Here is a 23,928-nt window from a genome sequence, read left to right on the forward strand (position 1 = left end):
TTGGTTTCTAATTTATTTTTTCCAAAACACAAAGGGATGGGAGGGTGGTGGGTTTTGGAATAAGCATATTGGGGTTTCAATTCAAAGAAGGGATCACAACGGCTCTTTTTTAGTGCCCAAATCTTGCATGGGAGATGATGCTTTCATGTGGGGCTTTACTTTGTGTTGGCATGGCTGCACTTCTAGGAAATAGAGATTCACCCTTTGTAACTTTTATTTGGTAAATAATAATAAAAAAATTTCGGATATATCTTGAGCCAAAATCTTGTTCAGATAACTCTGAAATAACACTAAAATCATGAACTTTTTTTTATATCAAAACACCAAATATATGAACTTTTCCTTGTTTTTTCAACGTATGTAATATTGGGTTTGTGTCTAAATTAATGCCTGAAAAACAGCTTAGTCTGAAGATTTGGCATAATATTAGCACATAAAACATGAAGAAAGAATCCAAACTCAAGATCACCAAGACCAAATATGATCTTCTATTGATATTTTGATAATAATGGTTTAAGCATGTGATTTTAAGATTTAGCATTTAGCATTTAAGAGTTAGGGTTTATATCACATTATGATGACATTGTTTCGACCTAAAGCAGAAAATTACCCTGGTATTTAATTCCAACATATAAAAACCTGGGGAAAAAAAAACTAAAAGAAGTAAAAATTTGGGTGAGTAGAAGTGGGCTGAGATGGCTCATTACACAACTAAACCTAAAACAAAATTAAAGCCTCAATAGGATGGAGGCAAATTCCTTGGTATAGTAACAAGAGATGCGACCGTCCTGGATGAAGTCTCCTCCTAGTTTCATATCACCACAAAATCAAGCCAAAGTCTTATCTCCTAGGGTAGAGCAGTCAGCTGAGAAATAAAGAGAAAGACTACAAGGGCTACAGCAGTCAGCTGAGACTTTAGAATTAATAGCCAAAAAGGTCTCAGATATGACTTCCTGGATGATTGATACATGAGGTTTTCCGTACATTTGGTATGAGAGAGAGAGAGAGAGAGAGAGAGAGAGAGAGAGAGAGAGAGAGAGTGTGCCTTGAGCTGAAGAGCTGAAATATTTTGTTTCTTACAGCTAAGTTAACAATTTTTTAATAAATCCAACTAGAATCAGCTACCTTATTCTGTTCTTGAATAGAAATTCAACCTTCTCAGGAGAATCAGAATTCCTCCTTGCGGTAATTTGTATAAGTGCACCATCCGCAAGCATGTGTTGCACTACCCTTGCTATGTTCTTTGAGTCATCAAATCCAAGATGGTGACTTCCCAACAATGGTAAATGAAGCTCCTTCATCATTGTCATCATTCCTGTTGCCTGCAATCCATAACGAAACAAATATCTTAATTTTGTGTTAGAATTTATAGTTCGGTATTTGGATCTGAAGTTTTGGTGTAAACTTGTTAATGAGAATTTTATGTTAATAAAGTCCACATGTGAATTTGGCTTGATTTCAAATACTCAAAAGGAAAAAGTGTTATTTCGAATTACTCTATAAATCACTTCAATATAGCGTTCTCTTCGCAATCCAAAACAAAAAACAAAAACAAAAAGCTTTCTTTTATGTTTTTTAACATTTAGCAAAAACAGTTTAGACTAGGTAAGCAAATCTGAATCCCTCATTTTAATCCACGTATCCAAATGCAATCTAAAAGAATTCAACACAGAGAAACAGCCTAATAAATCATGAAAAGTAGAGGTGCACTCTGGTCCAGCCCAAAGAATAACCTGAATTAACCTGACAAAGAGTTTGTTGGATGTTTGGCATCAGATTGTGGATCTAAGTTGATGCAAGCCTATTTGATGTATCATTTAATTTCATAGGATTATGCTTGATCATGCTGTTAACTGAAAATACATGATTTGGTAAAGCACTGGAACTGACAGATTTGGTCAAGGCTGTATCTGATACATGGTGGAGATTACCTTGTATTTCATACCAGTTAACCATAACCATAAGGAATACCTTATGTTCAAACAAACGGGAAACTTAAGATAATAAGCCATACAATCCAGAATGCATTTGTAGCATGCATCAATGACGAAGATGTTTAACATTGAATTGAACCTGTTGTTTCATTGAAGTTTGGAACCATTGAGTTCTACTCTGATTCTTTGAACTTTTAGGTTTATTCATATTTAACATCATCAGACCAACCGCATCCAACATCACGTCAATTGCACCAGAAGAGAGTAGATTACCAACATATTTTGGTCAAACCATTCATTCTTAGTTCCATAATTGACATATCATGAGCAAAAGGCAGGTGATGTTTTCTTAAGCATTAAAGAATAAATAGTTTGAACTTTACCCTCCTCTTGTAAAAATTTAGATAGACATCTTTGAGATTGATCCATTCCATAAAATATGACGGAAGCTTCATCCTTGACACTTTGCATTGCTCAGGAACTTTTGTTTTCAAATCCCAGTTTCCACTGATACAAGTTTAATAATACATCAGCAAAATCCAGAAGTTGGTGATGCTTCACCTCAATTGAATATCGTAAGAGAATATTTTGTCAGCATTTTTAAGCAGATATCACGGAGTAATTAAGCGATGACTTTTGACTAAAACTTGAAGGTATTTACACCCAGTGGTTCCACTATGAAGTTTACCGGAAAACAATAATTTTATCCTGAATAGTGAGACTAGTGAAGTGTTATTAGCATCATTTACAGTTTGAAGCAAAAGCAGAAAGTGGAAAGGTTTGATATCACAGGACTAATGAAGTGTTAGGCCAAATATTCATTCCTGAATAGTGAGACTTACCAAGTTACAAATGCTGCTCGATTAAGGCACCCACCCAACTTTTCTCCCCATAATTGATGCTGAATTAGCCAGGCTTCAAATTGTTGAAGAACATCCTTAAATGGTATAGCTGTATCATGCCAAACACTGCAAATTATATAAGTCATATTGATGTCCCACTATCAGCATAAAGAAAAAATATTACAAATGTAATTTGCTAAAATTATCACAATCTGACTTTTCTTTATTAGTATTAGAAACTAACATATGGAATAGCGTTCAATCTAACACTGCAAATTATTGTTTATAGTCAACTCTCTATCACAGAACAACTCTTGTCAATTACTATCATTGTTTCTCCAGTATAAACCAAACCACTCTCTTTGAAAGTTATTCTCTTCACTACATCCTTCTTGGCTTTTCAACCCCAACACTCATCCCAAGCAATCTCTTCCAAATCAGCAGTCTCCAGATCTCGAAACTTCATCTCTACGTATTTAAGGCCATCTAGAACCGCAAAATTGTTCATTCTGACTAGGTCCATTTTGGTGTCTTTCCAGTAGAAGAAGTTGTCTACTAATTTACTGATACCTTTTTTTTTTGGGTACCAGGTCTTTCAGTTTCACATCATTCCCTTTCTAGTTTACATCAGCTGACATCAGCTCTGTAATTGCATCAGACCGGAACAATTTTCATTAGCTACTAACTACTGTGAACCACAAATTGAATGCATACACTTGACAACAAAATTCTATCATAGAAAACATATGTGATATATGACAAATAAATATCTCCGTGTAACTAAATTAAAACATTTTTGCCTTCATTTAGCGTTGCTACCCTGCTTTCTAAATTTGCTTGCATAACTCGATCTATTAGGGTCTTAAATACGAATGAAATTTATTTTTTAATCTGCCAATAATAATGGGAAACATGTTAAGCACAAGTTCTGTGTGGTCAAATCTGAATTACTGGCATACCGATCAACTCCAAATTTGCCATACTTTCCTTCAATATATTCATTTATTCTTTTCTCGCTCATCTCAGATGGCCTCACGAATCTGCAAAAGAATAATGGAAAAGTTAGACAACAAAACTAGCCAGTTCTGGATATCATACTTTTAAGATGAAATCATTTTTTTTATTAATTGAACACCATGAGAAGGCAGGAATAGTAACGGATGCCCCTTTAATTGTCTGAATGGTGCTCCTTTACAGGTACACCAGACAGAATCAGTGTTCCCTTGACAACATGACCGATACTGTTAATAGAAGCATGAAGAATGTACTAGAGTAGGTCTTGCTAATAAATGGGGAAGAAATAAGCAATTGGTGGTTTAAATCGCAGACTCTTCTGTAAAATGAATACTAGTGATCGTCATCTGTTTTGCTCTGATGTGGCTGTTAGTAGTTGCTTACTCTGATTAAGAGATGGTAAACAGTAATCGTTGTAAGAAAACATGAAGGCGCAAAAGTTCATTTTACTTTTTGTTTGACATTTTACGAAACTTTTGCAACAATAGAGATGAGAAAAATTTATAACAATAATGGTGGTGCTAGTAGTAGTAGTAGTAGTAAGCTCCAGCCTTCCAATAGAAAATAAATTATTAGCAGGAAAGGCATATTAGTAATTGCATTGCACTAAAATCCATTGAGGAGGTGCAGTAAAACCTGTGGAAAAAGTCCACGACATCCATGGTATTTGCATCAATCATCAGAACAGGAAACTCAAGAATTTCAATTTTTCCCTCCAAATCAAGCACAAGAAAATAATCTAAGTTCTGAGAGCAGATGCGGTTTGACATGTAATTTGTCACTTGAAGATCTCTGGAGCAATCATGATTGAATTTCTCCAAGTGGGTAGGATCCTCCATCTTCAAAACAAAGTAACTCTAATTAGGTTACAAGTGTTCACACAGTAACATGAATAGGAAAGCAGAACAAAATGATATATACACTAACAACCATTTATATATATCTACAGAGAGATGACAACATTCAAACTATAATTTCAGCAGGTCCCCAAACTCTGATTCAACTCACACAGAAAAAGGTAAGAAATTCAAACAGCATCATAAATTATCACTCACTTTGTCTGAGGCATTCAATCAAACAGATGGAATGCAAGACAATACGCTACTGAACACCAATGCAAACACTTTCCGAAAACATCTCAACAATAAGATAGCTAGACAAACTGCTGCCTACAACAAAATCATGAGTGTACTTGGATTGTGGGAAAAGAGTTTAAGGCTTTAAGGCGTTGGTGGTCTGAAGCGAGACATACCATAGTGCATTTCCCTTGCGTGTAATACAAACACATGGGCTTCCATGGTTGGCTGCTCCTTCTCGGATACGATGGGACCGAAGGAGCTGATGGGTCGTGATGGGTTTGGGAAGCAGAGAGAGAGGCAAAGGGAATGAGGAGGGAACGCATTGGAGGAGGGAGGGGGTGAGGAATGGGAAGGAAGGGTTTGAGAGTTGTTGAGAAGAGTGAAGGAATCATTGGCAGAGTGGTAAGTCTGGCTCTGGCAAATGCCATGGCTGCTTTGTCTTTGTGTCTCCGTCGCTCTGTGTTTCGGGTTTTGCTCAACGGCCTCTTGGCGGGTAATCGTGAAATGAAATTATGTAAGGAAAGACCAGTCAGTCAAGCGTGGACCAGTCGGTTCAAATATGAACCAATAATCCGAATAAATAAATTAATTAAAGTGTGTTTTTCCTTTATTGAGAATAAAAATAATACAAATTTATAAATAAACCCAATCCTAGACATGTATTTATAAAAAAACCCAAGCACTATTTAAACATAGAAACACACCCAAAATCAACCCCAAAGTCAACTTTTTGGGTGTGTTTATAAATGGGTTTTGAGTGTGTGTAATGATGGGTTTTGGGTGTGTTTATAAAGTATTTTGGATGTTGGGTTTTTTTATAATTTCAACCTCTATTTTGGGTGTTTTAGTGAAACTCCCTAAAAATAACTTAACTTTATAATTTTTTTTAAAAATAATTGTGTGAAAAAATGTAGGTCTATCCAAATTTCTTGCCAATAATTTATGCTCAAGTTAATTTTTGTAGAAGTAACTTGATTTACGCTACAACAAGCTGTTAATCTAATATTACTTATTTTCCTAATGTTGCAAACTTAACAAGAAGATTGCTTCTCTCTTTTTCCCTGGAGTAGCCAAGCAATGGCTGTAATAATTTGTTTTTTAATTTATCTGCATATTTTCAAGATATATCTAACTTCATATATAAGAGAAAGGCAAATCGAACTCAAAATGAGAAAAATGTCGTTTACAGTGAAGTTGCCTCTCGATATTTATTTTTTTTACCCCAACGTTAGATATGAATACAAGGAACTTGAAGAGGGTTCGAATTCGCTACCGGAACTGCTTTCAACTACTACATATGCAAAACCATAAAACCCGGACTCTCTGTACAACACCATTCTAGGGAAGGCACATAGCAAGGAACTACAAGCATGTCAAAATAGGCAGCTCAAAGGCTGTGTGCAGACTTTCCAAATCCTGAAATCATCGATCACTCTTCATCAAGCTCAGTAAAATCCTCTATGACATCAGTCATGACAGTGTGTTCCTTCATTGCACGCAATTCATCAATTTCGACGAGTAACAACGGATCACACACCACTTTATCTGCCTGCAATACCTTAGGGCAAGCTGACAGGAGGAAAAATGCCCAAGGGTGAAGCTAGTTCGTCATGTATAAGTTCAGGTCATGTAGATAAAACAAAAGATAAAAATACCTGCAACAGGGCATCGTGTGTTCTTTGACCGTAAGTAATGCATGATTGACCCTTTGTCATAAACATGCTTGCATACGACACTGCATTTGGGGAAGAAATACACCAAGAAAAGATTTTAAAATTGGAAAGGTTAACGAAAGTATGTACTATCAGCAAAGATTATATAAGTAGAGATTCAAAATGGATCTGCATACTGAAAAGCCTAAACAAACATAGAATAGAATCAATATTCAATGCTGGAATTCCTATGCCACAACAAAATTCGGTGAAGACCATACATTCAAATTCTCCCAACAAAGAGAAAAAAAGAATTTTGAAGTAACTCATACAGCACCTGCGAACTGGATGCTGCAGTTCAGTGATAGGCTTTCCACTTAATGGGCAGGTGACATTCAGAATATTGCATTGGTTGCTGGTCATTACAATGTCCTCCTGCTCTTCACCTGGCATAGGCTCTCCTGCATGATGAACATTCTGCAGGAAAGTATAAAGAACATCGACATTTCAGAAAGAAAACGTGAACCTAGCAATACGACGAAAAGCTAAGCAAATTGCTTATGCTCCAAGGACAAAGGACTGTGTCAGCTTTAAGAGATGTGAGTCGGGAATAGCCCGCCCACAATTCAGATTGTTGCCTGTTGGGGCAGGGGAGGGCGCAAATTTACTGATAAAACTATGCTAGACCAAAAAATATGCCTAACAAACAAAATAATATGAAAAATAATACTTACTTCTTTGCCTAAATTCATTTACCATTGTTTTCAATTCTAATTACTTTCATATTAGCATTTACCTAGAATGCAGCAAAACCCACAAAGGTTAAGTAACCACTTACTACAGTCTAAGAACTGATGATCATTAGCTACAGGAGGACTTAATCAGAAAAATACTTGCCTTTTAACTATATACATATAGAATATTAAGCATTCCCTTCAATTATAGAAATAAAATAATTACGCAAGCTATTACAAGGCCAGGCAGAAAAAAGTGCTTTTAACAATTGTTGGCATCTTTCTAGCTGAATTCTCCTGTCCTAAAATAGTTGACGAAAGGTTATTACAAAAAATTGAATTGAAATGTAATGGCATTAACTAATCCATCATACTTGCATTAACATTGTCTCAGCATTGTTAAACGCCATTGAAACTTTCAAAATCTTATTTTGTCCATTTAAAAATAAGGGAAGGTCATACCCAGACAGCTTCCCGGAATTGGCGCATCAAAGGATGGTTTTGTGGATCTGAAGATGAATTAGCCTTGAGCATTACAACCTCATTCTTGAACAACTGATCAAAATCAGTAAGCTGGCTTCAAAGACAATATACACACATCAGCTTGGATGGATTACAGAAATAACAAATATGTAAGTAAGTCGAGATCGGGACAAGAATAAGCAAAGTCATTGAATGAGAAAATGTGCATGAAGAAGAAAATTCCAAGCACCTCTGGCCCAGGTTGGTATTTCTCTCCAACAGATTGAATTGTGGATGAAAAATGCGAACAGTCTTCATGAGTGCCCAACAATTCAATAACAGCATTTTCAAGCTCCTTCACCTGTTCAATATTCAGGGTTTTCATATCTTGAGAAATGATCCTTTATTGCATCTATGGTAACATTTTAATTACAGTTAATATTCCATCCTATCTGCAATTTCTAGCTAAAACACAGGATCCAAATGGCATTACATCAGATAGAGTATCTCAGCAGCTACAGTTTAACAAGAAAACACCCCAATTAGCTAAGGGTTAAGTAACACCTACAAAGTTCATGCTGGTAACTATCAGCCGTATTTATGAACATTTCGGCATACAAAGGTTACTATTTATAATCGAGAAAATGTTGATAGAGTGCCTAACAACAACTGCAGGCACAAAAAATAGACTAACATGAACTAGTATACGAATCAACAATGTTCCATTTGGCTGATTCTCAAATAATCCAAAACTCCGGTGATTGTTAATGTACATTTTATTAAAAACCAAACAGAGCTTAAGACTATTTATAAAGAATTTAAATAAATAAATAAAATAAATTACCCTCTCAAACTGATTATCTCTCTCCAAATCAACTGCAATTTCCTTCATTGCACCCACAGCTCTACGAATATCCTGAAACCAAATAGTCTTCCATAATAACAAGAAGAAAAACCCTAGTTTCTTCTTATTGCTCTTTTTTCAACCAAAGAGAAAATGAAAATATGATAAAATGTTTGATTTATTATAAATAACAGCTTACAGAGATAAGAGACTGGTTGTCCTCGTAGAGAGTGGCTGTGGCGGTTCGGATCCGACCCGTGGCGCCATGAGTTCGAGAAGCGGAGGTCGAGGCCATGGAGGTCTTTGGGTTCTAGGGTTTCCGACAACCGGGTTTGGGCCGAACCGGTTGGCTGATTGGCGGGTTCTTCGCTGGTGAGTGAGGGCAACAGTACTCTCAAAAACAGATATGTGAGGAATTTTGGAGGGAGATTGAGCGTAGAAAGAACAAAAACCCAGACGGCACCGTATAGGCTCTTCCGAAATGCGACGAGTCGTATAACACAAGGCCCAAGCAAGGCAACTCCACAGCACAGCGTGAATTAACATTGTGATCCTAGCCGTCCAATTGATGGGCATGATCCAACGGTTTCAAAATATAGATTCAATTTGTTCAAAATATAGATTCAATTTGTCCAATTGATGGGCGTAAACATCAACCTCTTTCTTTCACTACCTAACTTTTAAATATAACATCAAATTTACATACGTTGTGTTTTTCTTAAATGATCTCAAAATAATCCCTTGCTCAATTAATATAGGTTATTGCATTGTATGCACAAGTAGAAGAACATAGGTGGGGAACTCGTTTCCAAATTAAGTTTTGAGTTAGATTTGTGATTTCATGTCTTAGGAGTATTCTCTAGTGACAACGCCTCGAACAAATGAGAGCTACCTTCGGAGAACGCTCCATGTCATCATCATCATCATCAATTCAAGCAAAAAAAAAAACCTGTAAAATTAGGTTAAGATTTAGAGTAATTTAGGGAGTAGAAATTAGAAAGAGTAGATGAGAGCGAGATGAGAAAAATATTAGGCCAGGACAGAGTAAGAGAGGGGGAGAACCACTTGCAGATGAAAGTCCACTTATACGAATATGATAGAGATGGTTAGAGTTATTAAACAGTTTCTTTCTCTTCTTTTTTGGGTCAAAGAATTAGACAGTTAGGAGTTGATGCTGATCAATGAAATGCACAAGAATGATTAGAATCAGACATTTGCGACAACTATTTATCTTATTATTTCCCTTTAAATTAATTTACTATTCATATAATATTGATTGCTCAACAAACTGATTGTCTGTCACACCAAATAATTGAAAACGTAACAATTGAGAAGGGCGAATTCTATTTCACACCACCATGGCAGAAAATATATATATATATATATATATATATTATGATCCAATTACGAGTCCCATCTGCTAATAATTATCTCAGAAGTAATTAAAATCTGAGATTTAAGATGGATATTGCTATACAAATTGTTTTCCGTTTTTGGTTTTTTTGTTTTCTATTCTCCACTATAATAAATGTAATGTACTTTATCAGTATTCTACTCGAGTAGTAGTGTGGAATATTATCACAAAAGGCTTCGGTAATATTAGTAGTGAAACCATTCATTATATATTTTATTTTATTTATTCAAGTTTCTAATGTGAGACTTTATATTGTTCAACAGCGGGAATGTCGCTGGGGCGGTATTCCAAGCCTATTAAAGTTGCATTGTCATGTCGGAAAATTAAAACGTATGACAATGAATGATTGGCTCTTGGATAGCGCCACACAGTGATATCCTTGGTATAGGTAAGTTTTCCTTGTACTCACCCATATGCATATGAATTGAAAAAGAAATTCTAACACCATCAAACTTAAAAACCAGAAACAGAAAAAGGAAAAAAGGGTCAGAATTATTGTCCTCCAGAATCAGAAGTATATTAATATATATATATATATATGTGTATATTTAACCCCAGCATATATCAATTAAACCCATCACTGCATGCCTATCAAACAAGCATAGAGCTCCTCAAGCTGTTTAACCTCATGATCACTCACTTGATCTTCATGTTGTTGCAGGCTGGAGCTCCCAACACCCTCTTCAGCAGAAGAAGAATTAAACATTGAGCAAATCACAGGATGAGCAGGCAATTCTTGTGTTTGGTTCAATACCAACACCAAGTCATGAGCCTTCTTCAGCTCCCCTCTAAGCCTCTCAACATCTTTCTCCAGCCTCCTCTTTTCAGCTAAGGCAGTCTCCAGCTTTGCTTGGATTGCATTGTAGTCAAGCTCAAGTCTCTGAGTCTTCCACCGGGCGCGCTTGTTCTGGTACCAAATCGCAACCTGTCGCGGTGGGATTCCCAGCTGCTTGGCCAGCAGAAGCTTGCGCTCGAGCTCGAGCTTGTTGTCGGAGGTGAAGTTTCTCTCTAGGAGATTGACTTGCTCTTGGGTTAGCCTCTTTTTGTTGTGCTGAAATGAGTGTTTATGGTTTGGGGTGTGGAAAAATTCCATGATCAAACTGAACTTTCTTGGATTTGTATGAGATTGGGAGATAATATTTAATTGAGAGATGAAAGGATATTAGTGATAATTTTTTTTATGAGTATGAGGCATGTTTTGGGTTCAAGCTATCTTATAATGGTTTGAAAACCAGAGAGACAGAGTTCATGCCCTTGTGGTTTTCACGTGGGAAGTAGCCCTACCCCTACTTCTCTACAATTTTAAAATGTTATCTTTTATGACTTTTGAGTATTAGTTTACTAATTTTTTTTTTTTTTTTTTTGGGTGTGTTTATATTATGACAGATGCATGGTGGGCTACCATTATAGTTTGATCATCAAGCATTGGTCAACATATCAATGTCTTTCTTCGTTGAAGTATAGAAATCGAAGAGTATTTCACTACAACGTGGAAAATGAAGCAAGTTGTTTGTGCTGACAAAGGAGAAAAATGTCTTACAATTCTAATTCAAGGAAATCATCGAGTTTGAAAAAACAAAATGGCCGTCTTTGGAACGAGCTGGATTTGACCATCAATCACAATTTGCAAATAGAAGGTGACCCTTAAATTAGTCTTACCTGCTGTCGTTATCTATGAAAACTATCACCTCAGGAGACATGAAAATATTATAGACAGTTGCATTAAGCCATTACACATCTGAAGAAAGAAAAAGAATTGGACCACAGAAGGGATTCAGACTTAAATATCTTCCAACAAAATGAAAAGAAAAATCACTAAGTTAGTAACTATTAGAATGAGAGCATCTACTCTAAAATCAATTGAGTCTGTCTGACCTTACACATGAATAACCTATTATAATATTATATTAGAATGCGAGCATTCAACCCAAAACAAAACAACTATGAATAACAAGGTCCAAAATCATTTAAACTACTAATGCGAGATTGTAGGATACTCTCAACATACACATAACCAGTTAGTAATATAAAGATCAACTGTACCCATATAAAATATAGGGCCCTTGATAAGGAGATTTCGCTTCATTATAATTGGAGCGGGATACTCGATATGTCATCCATATTATTGATACCATGTCGATATAGAGATCGATGTCATCATACTACCGTAGTACCAGGTGGCCATATACTAGTATATTCATTCTATAATTTATCCTCGATATGAATTGTCAATATTGATGTCTTCTCGATATTTTGTCGAATCCTCTGTTCAAAGCTGAGCCCCGTTGTAGATACATAGCACGCAAAATGCAAATAAAAAACCTATAATATTAGCTATTGCAAGTTGTTCAAGTTGGCGATGGCCATTGTTGTGTTGAAATCAAATGCTTAACGTGTGTCTTCTAATTTCTGGTGTTTCTCCCTTATAGATTGGATAGGCATAAGTACTGTACTTAAGAGGCTCTCCACGGGTTCTGGAGTCACGTGGATGGACTTGAATTAACCCCAAAATGTGAGACAGTTTGATGGGTTCGTCTTGAAATCTAGCGTCGTCTCTGAAAATGCCGAGACCCTGCAACTGGATTATTGTGAGCTAATCAACTGTTTTGAGTTTTGACCCATGCATGCATGTTTGCTAAGTCATTGTCCTTTGATTGCACTATATTCTTTGAGTAATTGACCCTTAAGCCCATATGGAACGTTTGCAAGTAATTGATTTGCGACTTTATCATAACCTACAACATCCACTTGCAAAAGCCCCTATCGCATCAGATAAAGTCTGTCAGATAGTCTAATAAAACAACATTTCTCTTATCGTAATAAGGATAAAACTTCGAATTTATTTTTATCGATGAATTATATTTAATATTAAAATTTCAAACATCCAACTCGAAACTACTCAATAATGAATAGAGAAACAAACAAGTGGATTAACATCAATTGTAGACTTTAATCATGAGTTAAACACCAGAGCTCAAAAACTGGAGACATGAGGTTTACCACCACCATCCGATTGAAACGTAACTTCCAATCATCGATCTATGGTCAACTATACAAAGAAGTTTGACAATCTGCACCCAAAAAAAAGAAGAGTAAAATCTTATTTAGACCAAACTCAATGATTCAGCCAAGAGAAAAAATAAAAAATTATCGCAACCAAATTAAATGCTCCCCCTTTGTATAAGTTTTATCAATCTGATTCTGTCGTTTGGAGGGTTACACAATCTTCCCCACTTATCTTAATCTATATTATTATATACGCATTTTGGTGGTTGGGAACTCTCCATGCATGCACCGTACGTAATGCGATGTATAGCCCCGGGCCTTCTGTGATACTAGAAGATTAGGGTTTCAAGCGTCATATTTAATGGCCTACGACTTATGTTGCTCATGATCATAATAAGTGCATGAACTTAGGCCAGCCGTCACGCCACGCCACGCCACACATAGACACGACAGTGTTTTCACCCACCAGTTTCGACTTTGTTTCTATCTTTTCTTTTGGTCCCTACTGTTTGTTTTAGTATGAAGCTTTTTTAATGAGCCATCATTTTTAGCCTAAATTATTTTGCTAAAACCGTTTTGGGTGTGGAGGGCTGTTTTTAGGTAAGCTCTTTCAAATCGTGGTATTTTGTGAAATCGTTGGTTGCTTGTAAATAATTAAGCAGGATATGTTTCCGCAAAACTCTGATTTTATTTTTAAAATGGAAGGCCTTGCACATCTTAGGAAACATAAGACGTAGGGAAATAAAAAATGTGCATTGAATGTTGGCTTATTTTTCCAAACTTTCCCATGAAGAGGGAAACCAAAACTCAAGTTGAGAGGAGGGCTTCACTTTCCCCATGCTTTCTCATGTGCTAGGCAACCATTTCTCATGCATGGATTTACCAAATATAGGAAATTTATTGATTTATCATCCCCAAGCCTCCTTTCTCATGAACCAAACGGAGCCTTAAGGTTCACGGCGCTGTTATGTTTCCGTTTTGGGACGAGATGGCATTGGAGATGAACCATCCATGACTTGATGAAAACGACGAGGAGATTGATAATTGTAATGAGTTCAGGCAGCAACAACATGCAGTAACGTAAAGAAGGAATAAATCCTTGATTCAACTGTACAGCTAGTTGATATAAATCCTTTGTTCACATTCTGACCATTAACCCTAGCAAATCTGATCCAATTTTTTAGCTTCTAATCATAATCCTTCTAGTTTCATAATTTTTCTTCCATTATCGCAATCTAATCAAAGTTAGAAGGAATGCTTATGTTTTAGACATTTATTGCAATGTTATCATTTTGGTATTCGTCTTTTTTCTTTGAGAGGTTTCTGCCTGATTCTTTGTTCCTAGTATTCGTTTAGTATGTGAGAGTTTAGTATATTATCACCCCTCTCAATACAAAAGACTTCAGAAGGGGAAAAAAAAACACAACCAGCATTGAAGACAAATAATCAAACATAGGGTGTTTGAAAGAGTGGATTCATACTTTGGTGAGGGAATACAATGAGCGTTTATTCAAGAAAGAAAATATGAAGAGAATGGGTGGGATGATAATCTTGGGGTGTGAGAAGAATGTTATATTAGCAAGTGGGCAAAATCCTATAGTTTGAGAAGTTTTCCACTTTAATCTCAAGTGCACCGAGTACATAAGAAAGCATCTTTCACGTCTTTAGTTGGTTCAAAACATGGGACTTTGCCCACGTAAATTTGAGTTTTAGGTGAATTTGAAATGTCGTTTTTGATACGTTATCGCAAAGTCAACGCACTTGAAATGTCAAAAATACCCATGCTCAAGGCAAGCTATAGTGCTACCAGGTCAGAATTCTGTTCAATTTTAACAGAATCATTGCTTGGGACCAAAATTGCAAAACTAAGCATATTACTAGATTAAAATTGCTAAAATTGAAACAGACCAAAGTGAAAATTGCTCAAATAATAGGTACCAAAAGTGTAATGTAGCCTAAATAATAGTGTATTGGGAAAGATTATTATTATTTTTTCAGAATTTGATGAGGTATAGGGTGTGTGGGAAAATAGGATAGCGGTGGTAATAGTAGGAGCACTCATGAGTCAAAAAAGAAATGTAAAAAGTAAAATGACATAAACACCATAAACAGTCGAAAATGAATGCGAATGACTATATATTTTAGGGGTGGCATTTTAAACTGAAAAATCGAAAAACCGCAAAAATCAACCGACAATTTACCGCAATGAAACCCTATTTTCAAAACTTGCGGTTACCGCAAACCGCAAAGTATAGTCGCACGGATGATGAGGTTGAATTGTACAAGGAAATGGAACATATGACAACTTGTAAGTAATTAGTTTATTTATGCTAATGTTATTTATGCTTCTTCTTATAATAAAATGTACTAAACTATGTTGTTTTATTTGTAGATAACATTGGTGCTCAAACAACACAACGAGGTTCTTCAAATCCACTCACCACCAACACTTGAGTTTGTAACATTGGTGCATTGCATTTTCCTTTTAGTTTGTAACTTTAATTAACTTTGAATTGAATTTTTCTTTTTGGTTGTAACTTTAATTCATTTTGCTTTGCATTTTCCTTTTGGTTTGTAACTTTAAAGGATTTGGAATTGGAATGTTTGAGAAGTTTAACTTTAATTGGAATGATTGGAATTGTAACTTTAATTTTCTTAGGTTGTGAATGTTTGAGAAGTTGAGGAGATTGTGAATTTATATATGCTTGAGAAATTGAGGTTGTGTATTTATTTATTTAGGTTGTGAATTTATATTTTTGTGAATGCTTGAGAACTTGCGGTTTTAAACCGCTAATTCTAACCGACCGCATTGCAGTTTGCAGTTTCAAAATCACCAAACCGCAAATAATCGGTCGGTTTGCGGTTTGAGTAAAAATTCGCAGTTACCGAACAACAACCACCCCTAATATATTTGGACCCCAATTGGAACAAGAATGCCATGCACTTGAACATAGTCAAGTGCTTCAAGCCCAAATGGATGGCTTTTGATAAATTTTCTGACCAGCTTTCAGTGCTTGAAAATTTTTCAACAACCAAGAAGTCGATCTACGCAATTGGCACATATAATATTGCCGAAGAATTCAACAGATGGAGGTAAACAAGAAAAAGAAAAAGCACAAAATAAGTACGGAATTGACGGATGCTAAAGAAGATGAGAAGAAATATAAGAAAATTAACACTTGCTTACATTTCCACCTTTCAGTAAAGGACACAAGCTGTTCCTGCCACATCGAACAACACTCTAAGCCATGAAAATTATATTAAAACACCGAGTCTTTTCCACAAAAACATCTCCTAACCAATCCCAAACTAAACATTCCATCAATAGGATATAGCCCAAGCAGCAGCAGAAACAGCATATTACTATTAATTAAGAACAAGACCAACCATCAAAGCTTTTATAGATTTTGATACTTGTGTTGATTCTTCTGTCAAAATATACTAACTACCCGGCGGAGCCCCTCCATCCTCCTGAACGTTCACCAGCTCATATTCAACTAAAGACAGATTGTTATCCTCCTTGACTACAAAATTAGCAGGTTCAGTGACCTCAATACGGCCCCATTTATCAACTGCTAGCCTCATAGATCCTTTGAACATGTCAATCCTTGCATTGCGGAGAATAACAGTTGTACCAGGCTTCAACAAGTCAACTGACCAAACAACATAGAAATAAAAGATACAGTAAAGTACAACAATCATCTCAGTAAAACACATAAATCAAAAAACTGTGAAGCTACAGTTGGTTGTATAATACCTTCCAAGCAAAATTTCGCAATAAACATAACTAGAATACTTATACATGTTGGCATCATAATCTTAGAAGAGAACTTGAATAGGAGTGAAATTCATTTCCATGGCCATTTTCAACAGACAAAGCAAAACCTTATGAACATTAATACATTAGTTTCAAGAAACAACATTAGGCGGATTAATCATAGCATCAACATAAGCTTACATTGAGGCAGATTGTTCAAAAGTTAAAACATAATGTCACATCAAGATGATCAAATGTCAGACTCTAACTCAACAGGAGCTACTATGTGAAGTGCAACAGAAGAATTGCTCAACTAGACTTAACGCCAAATTTCCTCAACTATCCTGATAAAGTTGAGCAACTTACGTAAGCCAATATATTGCTCATTTTCTGTAGTAAAGAGTTCTACTCAAATCATGCCCTAAGATCCAAAAATATCACATCTACATCATCCTCAACAGACTAAAAATTCTACAGAGGTCCCATCCCAATAAACAACCACTTATTAGATGCCAGACCATTGTAATATTTTTCATATTACAAAGTACTATTAACTAAATTTCACAAGTTTTGGATGAAGTATTAGTACTTAATTCCTATCATCTAGCTGCAAACTCAATCCAAACTTGACTCAGCCAGCCTTTTAAAGAAAGGCTTCAATGCCCCAATTCTTCCTATTTTTTCTTCTTAATTTTATACTTGCAACACGCTGCTTATTGTACCAATATATATATATATATATATATATATCAAGTCCACCATAATATCTATTGATCATAAAGCTATTTCGTTCATTTCAGATTTCTTTGCATAGTTAAAAGATTTAACAAAAACACCACAAACAGACAGTAAAATAGTTATATATTTATATAAAAGAGATAGTACTAATAACAAAAAAGCTGTCTTGATTAATCCAAGTATTGGAGACAATGGCACTCCACAGCACCAAGCCTACTACAAACAGAGTTTAAACAACAGAAAACTACACAAATCACAAAGCTTGTGGTTCCAATCAATCTATACCAGCAAAGAGAATAAGTAATGTGTAACTTTTGACTTTTCTTTGATAAAACCAATGATCTCTTAATGGCATAACTAATAAGCAGATTTTTACCAGTGGCATAGATATTTGTTCCAGGTTTTTTTGCGGCCAAGATTAACAAATTTACTGCATTGTCTCAATATTTTGAAAAGGCAAACAGAGAGAAAATACATAACAAAATGTCCATTTCAGAAACGAGACCTTATTTAGGTGGCTAAATCAAGCCAAAAAAACTGGAAGAAGACCAAAACAAAAAATTTACTAAACGTGCAGTGAATTCGATGCCCACAAGCCTACTAAAACCATTTTCTCTAATTCATTTGAGTTTCCCTTCCTCGTTTGAATCCCATCCATTTTGTCAGCAACCAACACATATACAAACAAATCAGTAAAAGATAAACATAATACACATGGATTTATTATTAAACCAAATGGCCAAATAAAGTCAATTTATCACAATCCAAACACAAAAAATGCATAAGCTAAATTTCCCATCATTTCCAGGCAACCAAACAAACAGGAAAATGAGAAAAGCCAATACCTTGATCATTCCTAGCAGTGAAGAGAATAGTCCCAGTCTCGTCCCCAATGAGGCACTCAGAGATTCGGGTCTGGCGGAGGTGCTGAGAGACCGATCGGCCCTTTTGCAAGACAGGGTTGGAGGTGAGGACCTTGGCGACGAGGGTGTGGCCACTGGTCTCTGGCTTGAGGAGCTCGACCTTGGTGAAGACGGGCTTCCTGAGACCTGGCTTGGCATTGCTCTGCTGGGGTTGCTGAGACGGTGCCGTTTTGTTGGTGATCGTCGACATGGCTTCTAAGTTCAAAACCCTAAAACCTAACCCTAAAATCGAAATCTTCGGCAAATGGATTTTCTCACTATTCTGACTCCTCTCTCTCTCTCTCTCTCTCTAGCCGATTCTCGCTCGCTCGCTTTCTGTGTTAGCGTTTTTGGTGCGCTTTTATTTAGTTTAATTGACTTGACGCTACGTATATGCCATTTAATTACTCCTTTAGCATCTTATTCTTCACTCAGTTGTGACTTCTACGCTACCACTTCCTTTGGGCCTCTCTAGTATTTGGAGCCCAAAGACAAGTGTATCTCATTGCACTATGTTGATCAAGAATTGATCTCCACACCCAAACCTACATTTTAACTAAATTCATTTTTATTATTGAAAAAATATATATAATTTTACAAACCAGGTCCACGGTAATAAACCTACATTTATCTGTGCTCTTCTCACCAAGACGATAGGTTCAAGCCCCAATCTATCTGTGTGTAAATTTCCCTCATCATTTTTCTAACTTTTACAAAAAAAACATACTAAAAGGAGCAGAGCTGCGGTTTCTTCCAAGGTTCAACATGCGCCTTTGAAGATTATATATGACTTAATGAGACCCTACGACCCCAATGTGCTGGAAGTTTGTTTCTGAGAGCATGTCAATCACTAGAATCTCCCCTTCAATAACAATATGAATAAGATTTTGATGCCTAACCCATCATGAAGATTAATAAAGCAATTGACGTTTAGCTTATAGAAGGTTTTTTGTGCCTGAGATTTACGTGTTAACATGTCAGTATGGGTATGAGTAGAGCGAGTGAGAAATTAAAACAAGACTTTGAATGCGCGAGTAAACATTCCTAATTTCTTATGAAAAGAAAGCCAACCACCATTGATGAGCCTTGATTGTCCACTTAGAGCAAGTCCACCCTTGCTTCAAAACCGGGCAAAAGGCAAACTGGGAAGGAAGCAACTCAATACAAGCAAGGGCCAGCAAGAGCTGGGTCCCACGAGCCTAGGCAAGCCCACGGGCAAATTCAGCCCGAGCTACTGGGCAATCGATGCAATGCTAACGCTCATAATGACATCAAAAAAAAAAAGGAAAAAAGGAAAAAAACCAAAAATTCCAGAATTTTTTTAAATAAATACCTAGGCATATTCTTTACTTCCCACACCAAAAACTATATACAAATTCATCTCCTCATATCTCATATGAATAGTATTTGCCTTAGACTTGCCCTAGACTTAGCTCTCATGGGTGGAACTACAAATGCAAAAGCTGACACTATTCACGTGAATAGTGGCAGCCTTGCTTGCCCTTGCCTTAGATTTAGCCATTGTGGGTGGAAGTGCTCTTAAAAGACCTCCAACGACCATTTTTTGAACCTTAATGAGGCCAAGGAGGTTCTCTCTCTCTCTCTCTCTCTCTCCTCTCTCGGGAAGGCTAACGATGGTTTGGCCTCCCCTTTTTTTCAAAAGTCTTAACTTTTTTACAACAAAGGCAGCCCACTTATTTTTGCAGCCTATAGCTGGGTTTCTTTATTTGCACATTTGTATTTTAAAAGCCTCTCTTAGGAGATGTGGAAAAAAAAAGGAAGAGAAGTAGCTCACTCACACATTTGGAAGAGATGTGAAATGGAGATAATTTGATTGTCTACCACTTGATTCAAATACATCAATTTGGTTTATTTTACCAACAATCCTCGGTCTCTCCAATCTGCCCAATATGTGACTTGGAAGATGAATCAATTGAGCACACGATTTTATTATGCCCCTAGCTAAGAAGCACGGACACGGATACGGATACGGCGATACGATACGACATGACACGGGGATAAGACAAATCTCCAAAAACTAGGATACGATACGTCATGGATACGGCAATTAAAAATTTATATTAAAATATAATAATAATAATAATATATTTTTTAAAATATATTTTAATTCAACATATTCAATAAAAATAAAATAAAATATTATTAAATTGTCTTAACTAAACAAAACTTTTTTCTTTTTTCTAAACAAAAGTACGTGAGTTTGAAGTTCAACTTTGAAAACTTTAATAATGAATTGCTTTTAATAATGAATTGTTTTTGTGGAGTGGCGACGGATCCCACGTAACCAAAATCAAGCAGCTCACATGGCTGCGAAGATTGCAGACGGTGGGTATAATACACTGGACTAATTGTCCACCACCTTCAATTGTTCGGGTTATAACTTCTGATGGCCTTCCTAGGCCATATTTTCCTTTTTTTGAATCCAGGTCTGGGAACTTCTTTTTGCACCAAGCTGGTTCTAGCTTAGGTTTGTTCCTTTTCCTTGTTGTATCCTTGTTTTGTGCCTTGCCTTTTGGCTTAATGAAGTATCTTTTGGATCAGAAAAAAAAAAAAAAGGTATAAGTTTAGACAAGCTATATCACAATGTCTTCAAATGGGAACAAACTAGTACATGGAAACATCTCTTGTTTCCCTTTTTTTTTAAAATTAAAGCCAGAAGTCAATACCCAGTTCCATAGGTTTTTTCTTCGTGCCTTTAATAAAGCCTGTCTTGTGGGCAGAAAAGGTCAACCTTGATAGCCTGTCCATTTTCTTTTGCCACAATAATTTACCAAAAGGAACACCAAATAAATATTTTAACAAGAAATTAAATGAAAGAATGAAACTATTTGGATTGATTACCAAAACAAAGAAATTTTCATATCGTATGGCCTTACCATTTCTCACCCCTAGCACAGAAGACGAAAGCATCGTGAAAATGGGAAAGAAATGTAACAGATAGCTCGGCAAACCATGTCATAAGATATTTTGAGGTCTTAGGGCACTTCTAGCAGTGAAACTCTTGCCATGGCAAGGGGGGCTAGGGCTGATACTATTCATGTGAATAGTGTCAAAAAGTAAGTTGCACTTCCAGTTGCCATGGCAAAGGGCAAGTACTATTCAATTTTTTGTTTTTTTTCACAAATTTGTTTACCTAAACAATTAATTTGGATAATATTTTCGGATGAGATTTTTTGATAAAATATTCGGATAAGATTTTCAGATAAGATTTTTGGTTTCAAATTTCAGATAAATTTTTGTTTCAAATTTCAGATAAATTTCAAATGAACCGTATGATTGATCGATATACAGAGATACAATCGTCGTATATTCATGAACCCTGTCAAGTTGACTTAATGGAGCATTTATGGGCGGTGAAAGACAATGACGATGAATGAAGTGAAGTGAAGATGTTTTTTAAGATTTTAATGTTCATGTTTTATGTTTAGTTATATTTTTAATGCTTTGGTTGTAGTTAGTTTTTTTATGTATGAAACGTTTTGAATAAAAAGGAATTTTATTTAATAGTTTATTGAGAAAAAGCCATAATGATAGAGAAAATTCAACTTGAAAGTGAAAAAAATTTAGAGTAGAAAGTGAAAAAATTATTGAGTAGAAAGTGAATAATAGTTGGAGAAGGAGAAGATGTATGAGAATTTGTTGTTAAAAGTGAAGAGTAGGGATTGATATTTATAAAAAAAAATTCAGTATTTTTTGGGGTTTTTATAAAAAAATTTACGATTTTTTTTCATAAATTTTTGCCTTGAAAAATTCCTGGCCGTTGAATTGGATGACAACGCAAATCGGAAGGACCAGATTGTGCCACATGGCATAGATCTTTTCGAGTCAGCCCAGGCTTGTGGACCCCACTCTGCCCGGGCCAGCCTTTTTGCTGGAACTTAATTTTGGGCTCTTCCTTCCCCTCTCAGCCCGAGCCCTAAGGGGCTGCTAAAAGTGCCCTTAAAATACGTTAGGATAAGAGTTCGATTCTTTTTGTTGTATACAAAAGAAAACCTTTTTGACGACTAAATTTATGACTCGTCTCGCTAGTGACCTAACAATACGAATTAATAACTAGCATACGAAAAAAAAATTGGTCACAAACAATTAGTTGTTCATAACTGCATACTAACAAAATCGGCAGAACTACCTACCTGTAGGGCTAGGGCCATTGATTTTTAAGTTTGCAGCCGTAGGAGAATGGATGGGGCTGGGGTTTGATACAGAAAACGTTTAAGAAGGATGATGCATGCATTTCACATTTTCACACTCCAGCTGCAACAACCACAGCCTCAAAGTTCAAACCAGTAAAAATTTTCGAAATTTAGAGAAAAACCCAAAGGAAACAAGTAGCTTTCAAAAAAACCCAAAACATTTTCAAAATGGCACGAAAGCCCTTTATCTTGAATAACAAAGACATGCAAGCCCTAGGTCTCTCTTCTCCACAAAAGACGACAGCAACATGTAAAGTCCTTGTCTTTTTCAGCAGAGCAGAATAACAGTACCAGCAGCAGCAGCAACAGTGTAGCAGTCCATAATTTTAAACTTTGTTTGCTTGTACAATCGTCATGTGAATTCTTTGGCTTGTATAGTGTGTGCATGTGAAGTTCATATGAAACTTCAGAGAGTAAGAGAGATAGAAAGTTTCAGATAGAGAAGAACTCTTCTTTTCATCTTTAGCTTCTTCTTTTCTTTTCATCCTTAGCCATGGTAAAGGTCGGTGTAATGTGTGTATATAATTTGTAACTCCGAAGAACGAAGTACAGAACACCAGAGAAGAAAAAATCTCAGTACTTCCTCCTTCAATCAATAAAACTCCATTTGTTCATATACTTTCTCTTTTCCATTTATTATACTTACATACTCCGACCACTGTTAATACCGTCTATCATTGTCAATATCTCCGACCTGTTTATACCCGGTGATAACAGTAGTTCCAGCAACATAAGCAATTAAGTAAGTCATTTTTCTCTTTTATTTTTGGTTTTCTTAGTAGACTTCTTGTCCAAAATAGGGAAACGCTGTTTATAATTATGTTATTATCTTGCTAAACTGACGATCAGTACTGTGTTTGAGCACTTGGTCATGTTTGATATTTGCCATAACAATAATTGGATGTCTGTCAGGGAACCTCTGAGTTCTGCTCCATAGCCCTTAAGTTGGCGTCTTTGCAGTTCCATGTTCTAGTTCCATGTTCTAGGCATGGTGTCTGGTTGTTATTTTGGACTTTAGAAAACCTTGACCGAGCCCGCTGTCAAAATGGTATCAGAGCTTTAGTTTAGCACCTTAATAATATAGTTATACCAGTAAAGTACCTTGAGGACAGAAGTCAATCAACACAATTGATAAAAACCAACGTTTTATAACCTGTTAAAATTTTGTTAATTACCAGAATCACTAGTTGAAAATAGTAAACCGTCTGCATGTTTGGCCCTTGGTGGACACCTATTACAATAAAAGAAAGGTTGCAGGAATTAAAGAAACGGAATTAAAGAAACGGATAGTAGAATACCAAAAAGAAATTAGGAATCTAGAAGAATTAATAAGATT

General features: G+C 36.0%; 4 protein-coding genes across 4 annotated transcripts; all 4 read right to left on the reverse strand.

The window, feature by feature from the left end:
• Nucleotides 1-644: 644 nt before the first annotated feature.
• LOC103326005 (Polynucleotidyl transferase, ribonuclease H-like superfamily protein) lies at nt 645-5,415 on the reverse strand. Its single transcript, XM_008228207.3, has 6 exons — nt 5,043-5,415; nt 4,427-4,629; nt 3,736-3,816; nt 2,777-2,902; nt 2,318-2,441; nt 645-1,322 (listed from the first exon to the last, which is right to left on the reverse strand). Exons 1-6 carry the CDS (start codon nt 5,295-5,297, stop codon nt 1,122-1,124), a joined length of 990 nt encoding a protein of 329 aa, XP_008226429.2. The 5' UTR covers nt 5,298-5,415; the 3' UTR covers nt 645-1,121.
• A 595-nt stretch (nt 5,416-6,010) lies between these two features.
• On the reverse strand, nt 6,011-8,996 carry HPY2 (RING/U-box superfamily protein). Its single transcript, XM_089049234.1, has 7 exons — nt 8,761-8,996; nt 8,562-8,633; nt 7,968-8,078; nt 7,718-7,828; nt 6,859-6,998; nt 6,525-6,604; nt 6,011-6,438 (listed from the first exon to the last, which is right to left on the reverse strand). Exons 1-7 carry the CDS (start codon nt 8,854-8,856, stop codon nt 6,299-6,301), a joined length of 750 nt encoding a protein of 249 aa, XP_088905360.1. The 5' UTR covers nt 8,857-8,996; the 3' UTR covers nt 6,011-6,298.
• Nucleotides 8,997-10,166: 1,170 nt separating this feature from the next.
• LOC103326003 (homeobox-leucine zipper protein ATHB-52) lies at nt 10,167-11,280 on the reverse strand. The gene has a single exon (XM_008228203.3). The coding sequence runs from the start codon at nt 11,066-11,068 to the stop codon at nt 10,553-10,555; it is 516 nt and encodes a 171-aa protein (XP_008226425.2). The 5' UTR covers nt 11,069-11,280; the 3' UTR covers nt 10,167-10,552.
• Nucleotides 11,281-16,145: 4,865 nt separating this feature from the next.
• Nucleotides 16,146-18,765, reverse strand: LOC103326002 (uncharacterized protein At4g28440-like). Its single transcript, XM_008228202.2, has 2 exons — nt 18,322-18,765; nt 16,146-16,634 (listed from the first exon to the last, which is right to left on the reverse strand). The coding sequence occupies exons 1-2, from the start codon at nt 18,587-18,589 to the stop codon at nt 16,423-16,425; spliced, it is 480 nt and encodes a 159-aa protein (XP_008226424.1). The 5' UTR covers nt 18,590-18,765; the 3' UTR covers nt 16,146-16,422.
• Nucleotides 18,766-23,928: the final 5,163 nt, after the last annotated feature.

Source organism: Prunus mume, linkage group LG3 (assembly GCF_029339155.1).
Source record: "Prunus mume cultivar Tortuosa linkage group LG3, ASM2933915v1, whole genome shotgun sequence".
Lineage (NCBI taxonomy): Eukaryota > Viridiplantae > Streptophyta > Magnoliopsida > Rosales > Rosaceae > Prunus > Prunus mume.